The sequence below is a fragment of the Polypterus senegalus genome, chromosome 12 (assembly GCF_016835505.1).
Source record: "Polypterus senegalus isolate Bchr_013 chromosome 12, ASM1683550v1, whole genome shotgun sequence".
Lineage (NCBI taxonomy): Eukaryota > Metazoa > Chordata > Cladistia > Polypteriformes > Polypteridae > Polypterus > Polypterus senegalus.
The window spans coordinates 56,085,793-56,096,419 of record NC_053165.1 but is presented as its reverse complement, the minus strand read 5'-3'; the positions used below and the strand labels follow the sequence as shown (position 1 = coordinate 56,096,419).

General features: G+C 37.3%; 1 protein-coding gene and 1 non-coding gene across 4 annotated transcripts; both read left to right on the top strand.

The window, feature by feature from the left end:
• Positions 1-75: 75 nt before the first annotated feature.
• ranbp1 (RAN binding protein 1) lies at positions 76-9,707 on the top strand. Of its 3 annotated transcripts, none has more exons than XM_039771477.1 (6): positions 76-179; positions 4,021-4,157; positions 4,934-5,091; positions 6,898-7,026; positions 7,111-7,173; positions 7,519-9,707. In XM_039771477.1, the coding sequence occupies exons 1-6, from the start codon at positions 153-155 to the stop codon at positions 7,599-7,601; spliced, it is 597 nt and encodes a 198-aa protein (XP_039627411.1). In that variant the 5' UTR covers positions 76-152; the 3' UTR covers positions 7,602-9,707. The 3 variants fall into 3 exon arrangements, with proteins under 3 accessions (XP_039627411.1, XP_039627410.1, XP_039627412.1); XM_039771476.1 differs by having other exon boundaries at positions 7,516-9,707; XM_039771478.1 differs by lacking the exon at positions 76-179 and adding an exon at positions 1,188-1,318 and having other exon boundaries at positions 7,516-9,707.
• Positions 7,223-7,349, top strand: LOC120541826. Its single transcript, XR_005636100.1, has one exon. It is a non-coding gene; the product is annotated as a small nucleolar RNA SNORA77 (small nucleolar RNA).
• Positions 9,708-10,627: the final 920 nt, after the last annotated feature.

Genomic DNA, 10,627 nt, shown 5'->3' with positions numbered 1-10,627 from the left:
ATAAAAGTTACACCGTCATACTAATAAAGCTTTATATGCCTGCATTTTTGTGGCGACGCGTAGAGATGACGTAATTCAGGGTAAGCGCGCCTGCGCGTATATTGATGCGCGGGAAACGGCAGTGGGACTGAACAACTACGAGCTTACCAGACATGGCAGAGGTAGAGGGAAAGGCAAAGGTGAGAGTAATTACGTTTTATGTTTCGTGGGTATGCCGTTTTTTTCGCTACGCAATGTATTAAACCACTAGGGTGTTACAAGAACGCGAAATGAGACTTCTAGGGCTTAACGTTACAAGCTGAGGATAACGAGCTGTACGAACGTATGCGGCAACATAATGGAGGGGGACAAAACAACATGCAGAAGTTAACGTAAGTGAGGCGTGGGGTTTGCTGCTTGGCTAAAGCAATCGGCTTTTCAAAAACAATTAATGCTACTATAAGAGAAGGAAATTAGATTTGAATTCCAAGGCTGTCCGGTTTAAACTTATGTAAGGTTATATTTGAGTAAATGTTAAATTATTACGTAAATTGTAACCACACTACAACTTGGTTTACCTCTTCTCTTAAAGTCATTTGATATCGGACGTGCATATTTTTAGGCATCTTGTGGTATTTTAAGACAAATAGGGCATATAAATATGAAAAATATATCTACGTTATAACTTTACAAAAATGATGATACTTTATTAATCCCAAGGGGAAATTCGCATGCTGCAGTAGCAGCATACTGATATAAAAATATTAAAGAGTGATAAGAATGCAGGTAAAAAAATCTTACTCTTGTAAGATGGCTGCGTTATTGTATTCATAATGAGGTTAGAACCAATCAATATGAAAAAATATTACAGTAATTATTTTAATAAAGTATACGAATAAGTAAAAAATCGCCATGTTGGGCAATTAGAAGTTAAGTAAGGTTATTAGCCATCTAACTGCTAATGACGTTAATGAAATAACTTGTAAAACATCCTGCCACACATTCACCGTTTAGATGTTTTTGATTTAATACTGTTTTTAAATATATACTTTAGTACGTTTAATTGATTCTTTTGGGTAAATTGCACATTGTCAAGTGCATATTTCGTCGTAATATTCCATAATTCAATTCGAGGTCTAACTGCTTTTCCGCTCGTGACTACGTCACAGCTGACGTCACGTCCGTATGTTTTGGCTTACTAAAGTAGTGCTTGAGACCGTCGCCTGCAGCGATCACTTGGCCGGCTCCGAGACGGAGGCGAGCAGGGAGGAGAGGCGCGCGAGAAGCAGCACACTTGAAGTAATCCGCCGCCATCCCGACAACCATGGCCGAAGCGAAGGTGAGCAGTCACGGGGGCCTATCCTAGAGGAGGCAGCTAAACAAGAAGGGAGGAAATTGGATGGCTCTGAAACGTTCCTCGGTAGATAGAAACGAAAAGGCAACGCGGGGAAGAATGATGGGATGGAGCAGTAAAGGGCGGGAGGGCTGGACCGAAATAAAGTAGCGCATGTTTAAAAAAAAAAAAATTCCGATGAAATGAGTGGCTAGTGGGGTCTTTGAGATAAGGGGCTAATGAGGTTGCTGCCGTAGAGTTACTGCGCGGCTTTTATAAAGCTAAGAGTGTCTGAATAGCATGCCGTGGAGTGAAGTCGTGCAGCGGTGGACAGGAGCTTGGGCGTTAGGGGAGTCGAAGATGAAGGCCTCAACACGCCGCTTTAGGCCAAGTGCAAACGTGCTGCGAGGACGAGCGGCTCTCGTAGGCGAAGAACGCAGACACTCCGTGAGGTGGGCAGCGTTCCCCCTACGTATGCTACTAACTCACCCTGGTTACATCGCTGCTAGTTCTCTCTCTCTCTGTACGATTTCGTATAGCCAAAGCAAACGGCTGAGTATGGTACATCTCATCTAGCGGGTCATTGTGCGTCTGACAATTAACCGTTATTTATAATCTATATGGGTCTTCAACGCGATCACACAGGTAGGTGATTTGGGATAGTAGCGGCGGGAATGCGCATACCAAATGAGCTCATCGATTATGACTAGATCGTTCCTATTGCAGTTTGCTTCGCTTTCTAAGGCCCCTTTGTTTGCACTTAATTCTGTTTTGAGCATAGATGGATTTATAGTAAACTGAACAGTTTAGAGTTGTATTCAAACATTTCTTTGTTTGCAGCATCTTCAGCTATCCACCTCATTATTTAGTAGGTTGTTAACAGATTATATCATCTCCAAGTCAAGGGGCAACTAACAAGATGTGTACTTCAGGAAAATTGTGTGAATGTTAACTTGCACACTCTTCAAATTTTAACTTGAAAGCTGAATAACAGTAGAGTAAGATATATACAGGTCCACCATGTTCTGGTTACCCCCAAAGATCTTTGGAGCTCTATAGCTAGCCTTTCTTGAACAGTAAATGACAAGTGTGATGATTAAAGATTTTATTGTTGAAAATTTTTTTATTATAATAAAAGTCCTTAAAAAGGCATCACCCAATTACAGCAGCCATACCACATGCACTTCAGAAACTAAGCATGTTTTGGCATGGCCAGTACTTGTATGGAGGTCCCAATAGGAAAGGCTTGGGTTGACTGTGGTAGAGGTGTTAAGGCCAGCAGGGGGTGCTCAATCTGTGGTCTGAATGTGAATCCCAATGCACCAGTGCACTTGCACACTGTGCTGTAAATGTGACACCATTCTTCAGATGAAATGTAAAACAAAGGTCCTTGCTCTCTGTAAAATATCCCTGGGCATCCCTCATAAAGAGTAGGATTTATCCTGATATAAAGGTTAAATTGTCCTCCATGGCCTGGTCATTCTCTCCCCTTTAGCATTCCCTGTGTGTGTGTGTGTGTCTCTCTCCACTTCACCAGCTAATGTGTGTGGATGTACTGTCGTATCATCCAGGTGGATACTACACCGTAATGCTTGAAATTGGCTCACATATAGCACTTCTCTCACTATTCCAGTGTAAATTATTATTACCTGATCAGTTTGATGAAAGAAATGTCCGGTGGTAATAGCATGACATAATATAGGTGAGAAACCTGTCCTGTGTGTCTTCAACAGATGGTTAAATGTACTTGACTCGCATCACAACTCTACTGGTAGTAGTTGAAGCTTTACAGTCTTTTAGCTACTCTAAACAAAAAAGGAACAAAGATGTAAATTTTTGAAAATTTTTTTTTTTTTAGTCATGCACCCTCCCAACCCCATGTTCTTTTAGCATGTATTTCCCTTCCTAGCTTGCTTTTATCAGGTAATTTTAATACTGCATTTTCATATTGTTGAATTTTTTGGAGTTGCCATAGTAATCAAACTTCCCACCTCATTCTGTTAATGGGCATTTTCCAAGTTTTGTGAGAAAGGGGCCACTCGATCTGTTATCCTATTCAAGCAGTAAGTAAGCTGAGTCATTGCTCATTTACAGCTCACCAAAGGAGATGTTGTATTAATTGTTGGCTTTTTTTTTTTTGGTAGCCAAACATTTAACTTTAGAATAGCCACATCTTTGTATAATTCTGCTTACTGAGACATGCTGCTGCTAAACACTTACTTAACAAATTGTTATCGAGTACATTTAATGTGTGGGTATTGCAGTGCTGTGAGTACAACACAGCCACTAACTGAGAAGTTCTTTCACTTCTCCCAGAGGACAAGTTACCACATGGATGTACATGTGAAATTTTATAGCTAGTACTCTAGCAATGTTTTCCAGTCATACGCTCATTGGCCTTATTTGTAAATAAATCATTAATACCCAGCATTTACGAACGATGACTTAAACAGCACTTCTTTAATTTGTCAGCTTTATTTACATTGCCTTAAGCTAGGTTCCAATTGAGGATTTCACAATTTTAATCCATTGTTGTGATGTGCTCTAAAGCTCTTTTCAGGCTAGAAATTTACACTGTCACATTTTGTCTCTTGTGACCATAGTGAAATGAAAAAGTGTGATTTCAGTGTCTTAATTGTATAGTTTCAAAATCTAAAGCAGTTGTTTGGGTGAGTCATGTTTGTGCTTGACACATTTTTGTGTTTTAGGAAACTCAAGATGACCATGAAACCTCAACAGAAAATGCAGAGGATTCTAATCATGATCCACACTTTGAGCCAATAGTATCTCTTCCAGAACAAGAGGTTAAAACGCTAGAGGAAGATGAAGAAGAGCTATTTAAAATGTAAGGCATACTGTGAATAGTTCTGAGCAAACTGGTCTCTAATAGTTAATTCCTGCACACTTGGCAGGCCATTCTGAGTATACAGCTACAGTAAATAACAAAGCAAAAGTTTATTACCTTCTCCAGTTCTTAAGAGACTGTTTTTGACATCGAAGACAATTGTCAAGTAAAATTTTTAAAAATACAGTACATTTCAAAGTTAGTTGTTGTTCAGGAAAGTTTATCTAAACTTTATATCCATTAGTGTAATTTTTGAATTAAGTGTCTAGTATAGTAAATTTATGTGATCTCCTGAAATAAAAAAAAATTATGGGGGGGGGAGGAGCCTATAAAAGATGTAAGGCATTTATTACATTTTAAAAGTTGGCCACTAAATTTATTTACAGGAAACTGATTTGAGTCACAGGTCTTCATTTCTTTGAATTGTCTCTTGTTGTATTTTAGTACTGTTACACACACACACACACACACACACTCATTATTCTTTTGATAGGTTTGAATTGTGGTTTATGTTGTGTGTCTGACTCTTCCTAAAGGGTTTTTTTTTATATATATATAAAATGTCAACTTTTTTGCCTTTCTCTCTTTTTTGTCCCAAAGATCATTTCAGAAAGCCAGTAGTGAAACTTGGATTTGTTTGTGTGGCAAGACATTTTTATTAATATATGAAATTTGGTTATGGCCTCAAAGATTCTCTTTGCATTCTTTCTTGTAATCATTTCAAAAGATTTTTCCATAGTGTTTTGTCATTTTTTGAAAATTGTGTTTTAACACAGGCGTGCAAAGCTCTACAGGTTTGCATCAGAAAATGATCCTCCAGAATGGAAGGAGAGGGGTACAGGAGATGTCAAGTTGCTAAAACACAAGGAAAAGGGAACGATTCGCTTATTGATGAGAAGAGACAAAACCCTTAAAATCTGTGCAAACCACTATAGTAGGTATCATTTTGTCAGTTTTATCTTTTTTGTCTAAGTTCTGTTGGGTAAAAAGAACATTGGATCCTACTTGGTGCACTATGCTGTCTGTGTTCTTGGCATACAGAATTCCATATTTGTTTACACTGTACAGAGGAGTTGCTCTGCACACCACAACCATCTAACTCCAATCAGATTCATCGGTGCAGTACATGCAGTCGCTCATTTTCTAACCTGCTACAAAATTTCTGCACTGTTGATTTGGGTTTGTGTTAGATGATTGTGGCGTGCAGAGCAACACCTCCACTACTCCAGCAATTTACTGTGTTAAGCACACTATTGTAGATATCAAGTTTTTGGTGCCCATTGATCAAGTATACACTTTGGAATGGTGGGGAGACAACACTGATTACAGCAGACAACTTGCAATGTAATTTTTTTTTTCTCCTCAAAATCTGCTTTTCTTAGAATTACAGTAGTGCAGTTCCTTTATATTGTACTTGAGGGAGTGTAGTTTAGTTACTGGAATGTTTGCTCTATAGATTGAGACCAGTTAGACTTTTGGAGAGTGAAGATCAAAATGTGCCTTTTTACGTTCAGGAAATGGAATAATAAAGTGAGAAAAAAGAATGAGAAAACCGCAGATGTATTTGTTCTGCTGAACACCCAAGTGGATGGCAAGGGGTTCCAATGGCAGAGACCAGGATTTCACCCATGTTGCTTTGTAATCCAATAGGCTTGATAGCTTAATAGACAAATTGCTGTTTTATTTGTAAACTTGTTAAATACTTTCTCTAAAAGTAAACTCCACTTGATGTTTGTTTGGTAGTGGCTTATAGGTCTGGTAAGGGTGGGATTCTGTCTGTAGCTAGCAGATCTCTGCTGAACACCTAAAAAAAATCGAGTGCCATTGTTCTTTATAATCCTCCAGTGTATGTCTTTTTAGTCCTCTGACTATACAACTGCTTTGTAGCATTTTATTTCTTATTCTAATTTCAGAACTTTCCCTGTATTTCATTATTTATCTGTTAGACATTTTTTTTTTTTTTCTTTTGTACCCTCTTGAATATTTGTGAAATACTGAGAATGGGGAAAGGTGCTATACAAATCAGGATGAGGGTTCTACACAGCTAATTTTACAGGAACTTTGTGTGTAGGTGGTTTTAAAATATACACACATCACACTGATGGGGAGTTCTGACTTGACATCGGTTATCAGTGTGGGTCTTAAAAAAACCTAACGAGTGCCCTTACTATTGACATTGTTTTAGTTAGTTATCAGCCAGGTCAGTTTAGACCATAACTTTTTATTTGTTTCCATAATTTTATAGAAGCAAATTTAAGAGGATCTTATTTTTTTCTCCAGCCGTCTGGGTTTTTTTTTTCTGTCCCCCCCTGGCCATTGAACCTTACTCTTATTCGATGTTAATTAATGTTGATTTTTTTTTTTTATAATTGTCTTTCATTTTTCTATTTAATATGTAAATCACTCCGAGCTACTGTTTGTATGAAAATGTGCTATATAAATAAATGTTGTTGTTAAACCTTTTGCACACAGGCCTTCTAAATAGTGTTTTCTGTTTTAAATTACTGCTTCTGTCTCTGAAAAGTGAAATAGTAATTTGAAAATGGGAATATTTTCTTGAAGCCATCGAACATAAGAATGGTGGAGAGGTTTGGCAATAATCTAGTCTGCTAATGATGTGGGCTCATGCAGAATTCTCAGGTTATGTAAATTTTAAAAAGTGTCCCAAAGTATGTTGATTCCAGGTAAGTGGCTTGTAGGTTATTAATTAAGGAAATTTTTTTTTTTTTTTTCCCCATAGTTGCTCCTTTGATGGAATTAAAGCCAAATGCAGGTAGTGACAGAGCCTGGGTTTGGAACACGCATGCAGACTTTGCAGATGAACATCCCAAACCAGAGCTTTTGGCGATTAGGTTTCTCAATGCAGAAAGTAAGTTTATACATTTAAATCCTGTTCCTGTTTTGTCTGCTGTCAGTTTCATCTATTACTTTTCACATTTGTACTTTTGTTTAGATGCACAGAAGTTTAAAGCAAAAGTTGATGAATGCAGGGAAGAAGTGAAGAGAACTCAGGAAGGTGAGCTGTTTTGTTTTAAAGTATTGCTTGTATGTACCATATATTCAGTGCAGACTCACTCTGTGCTTGGCTGACTTCCAGCCTGGTGCTTTTTATGTCTGCTATATCAAATCCAGTAACTTCTGAGTTGATTTACTTTCTGATGAGTAAATTCTGATTATTACTGGGACAATTGGGTGTTTTCACATGGAATATCTTATTCACACAATGTGTATATGGAAATTCTGTTTACACATTTGTTTTCAGCCGTGAAAATGGTATGATGGTTTTTTTTTTAAAGAATTGTTTCATTTTTTTAAAACCTTGTAGTAATTTCATCCATATCTCTACACATTATTTTAGCAGCTAACAAAGCAGCACAAGTAGCAGAAGAATTAAAGGAGCTTTCTGTCAAAGATGAAAAAAGCACAGAGTCCTCTGGAGAATGAGAAGGATGTTGTCATAAATGGAGCAGTAAAATCAAGGAACAGGCAGAAGTAGTAGAAACAAAGATCCAGTCCCTCCCTTTTTTTTTTTTTTTTTTATCATATATACAATGAACAAATTTGGACACTTGGATTTTTCCCCCCTTCAAACTTTGAAACACTTCCCAGTTTTCATTCCCAGTGAATGTGTGCTCTGCTCATTTGCCCCACTCAGACTGTGGAAATAAGTTGTCTTTTAATATTGATCATTTGTAATATTACTACTGTGATGAGGCACATCATTCCTACTTTCAGTGGCACTCTTTGTTGCATATGTTTTGGTTTGTTTTTTTTCTCCTCTCCTCACCCCTTCAAAAACTTTAAAATGGCAAATTTTTGTCCCAGGTGGAAGACTGATTTAGTTATTTCTCAGTATGTGCACTTCAATTTAGTACAACATGTGCTGCTCTCCTCTATTGGGAACATTCCTTAAGATGCAGATTTGAGCTTATTTCTCTAACTTGTAATGCTACACAATTATCTTCACATATATCTAAATGGATTTACTTTTGCTAATGTAAAATTTAGATTTTTTTTTGCAATAGTACTGTAAATTAGACCAACTGGAAGGAAAAGAGTAATAAGAAAATTCCAAAAATTGGGAAGTTTCACTGTGATATTTTTAATGTTTTAAAATGGAATGATGGCTGAATTGGTGGGGTTATGTGGAGGCGATGTAACAATGTAAAGTTTAAGAATGCCCATTGTGCACCTTAAACAAGTGTTGAGTGGTCAGTCACTTGTGGTTATTTCATTTGATTTAGTTAATTTTTTTTTCCTTTTGATTGGCCACATTAAATCTGATACACGGTGTCAGTTTATGGTGGTTACATTCAAAGATTGTAAAGAGGATGGAGCCAAATTCAATTAAACTCTTTGACTTTTTTTTTTTGCGCAAGTTATTACACACCTTTTTTCAAATGAACTGGTAGGCCCAATTCAAGTTTAAATTGGCTGTAGTTGGTCCATGAATTGTTTTGATTGTAGGTTTCTGTGGAAATGAAGGATGTTTCAACAGATCGGACCAAACATGAGAGATTTCAAAAATGTGTTTTTGAGAACATGCAAGAAAATTAAACTTTCTATCGGAGTGTGTGGTGCAGTGCCCAGCTGTCTGATACTCCCAACAAAACATCTTGGGCCAGAATGTTGCTACTGTTCAAATTTTGGAGAATTGGCACTTGAGAATGAGTTTTAGTAAATCCGGCTACTTGATACTTTTAGTGTAGAAGTGGTGGTTTTGCCTGGGAAATGACCATGGCTGCAGCAAACAACTTTTATTACTACATCAACGCATTTTCTAAAATTACAGTGCAAAGAAGTCTTGAGTAATTTTATGATTTTATGTAACGCTTTATGGCTGTTAACATCCAGGAGAGGAAGGCTGAAACAATTGTCAAAATGTCATAATGTCTTGATTTGTATGTGCGTGATGAATAGTTAAGGATATTTGATGCCTCCTTTTTCTGTATACTGTGGTGTAACATGCGCCATCGCTACCTTTAAAAGGGGTTTTGCATATTCTTGATGGTGTAGATTCTACACTGTCAAGCAAGAATTGATTATTTAAAAACAAAGTGGCTTTATTGTCTTCAAGTGCTGTATCAGGTGAAGATATACAATCATTTAATGTTGACTCGTGTTGCTTCTGTGTTCAGTTTTAATGGTCAAAGGCAATCTTTTGCCTGAGGGAGATGACATTGGCAATGTTGGCAGACTATCTACAGCATAGACAGAAATCATGCCAGTTGTATCAGGCAGTGAGCAGGCTGAGATTTGAATTCTGTCTCGTATAAGCATTATTTCGGGTTCAGCATTGTAAAGTGAATATATGCCTTACATACTTTCAGAACAAGTAATAGAGCAGTGTAAATGCACACAATTGTCAAGTCTGGATAGATCTCGATCATATAGTAAAGTAGGCATGTACCAACCTGGCTCAGTTATGGAGATGTTGAAAATGCATAATTTCTTAGGTGAAATATAATGACCCAGCCTTATTACATGGGAGAGCTGTGCTTCTTCCAGAGGAAAGAACAATTTGCCTAATGCAATTGGCAAAAAAAAAAATGAGCACTGGAGCTAACGGCAATGCTTTAGCACCTTCAGAAGTCAAAGGTGAACCTTTCGCCTGTGAAGTGCTTGGAGACGTTTCCTGCAGTTTATCATGATCCCCTTAATAAAACCCATGTAGCAACTTTAAACTTGATATAACTGGCACAAAACTTAATCTGTGATCACTTGCTGTGCTGGGGAGTTTGGATCTTGGTTATGCACTTTGTTTTTGTGTACTTTTGTTCCCAGGATTCAGACCCCGATAATAAGTAAATTGCCTAATTCAAAGATGGCTATTTGAGTATTGTTAGTGACCAGGGAAGGGTACTACTTCCCAAATGATGCAGCCACTTCTTTGTGTCTTAACATGGAACTTTGGAATGGTATTGAAGCTTGTCCCTATAGCAAATACAGAGACATATTAAGCTTTTTTGTGTTGCACACTTAGTTAATTTCCCTTGTTGATGTGTGAAAATGTTTCTGATAACTTGCCAGATCTAAATTTGCTATGAGATGTTACCCTAAATCAGGAGTCCTCAATCACAATTCTGCAGGGTTGAAGTGGCTGTAGGTTCTTGTTCTAACCCGGTTGCTTAATTAGAAAGCGATTTTTGCCAATGATTTCATGGCTTGTTATTGCTTTAACTCTGCTATGTCAGGTCATTCTCATATGCTTGATTTTCTTCCTTTATTTTAAGGATATCTCCCAAATGATTTGAAGGCTAAAATGGAGGAGTAATTCTAAGTCCTTCACTTTTTTTTTTCTTTACCTTCCTTCCAGATATTTTATTAAACCCAATAATGCATGATAAATACACACAGAGGTGTAAATGGTAACAAGCTAAATGGAGAAATGCTGGTCTCTTGTCATTTGCATGTTATTGGTAATTATGAGCAATTAAAAACCAAGAATACGGCTGTTTAAGACTAAAATA

What these genes read in the sequence shown, in the direction of transcription:
- ranbp1 (XM_039771476.1), top strand. Translation starts at nt 153, where the DNA reads ATGGCAGAGGTAGAGGGAAAGGCAAAG. An exon ending in GAAGAAGAGCTATTTAAAAT is followed by an intron (nt 4,158 to 4,933) that starts GTAAGGCATACT and finishes GTTTTAACACAG; the next exon opens with GCGTGCAAAGCTCTACAGGT. An exon ending in AATCTGTGCAAACCACTATA is followed by an intron (nt 5,092 to 6,897) that starts GTAGGTATCATT and finishes TTTTCCCCATAG; the next exon opens with TTGCTCCTTTGATGGAATTA.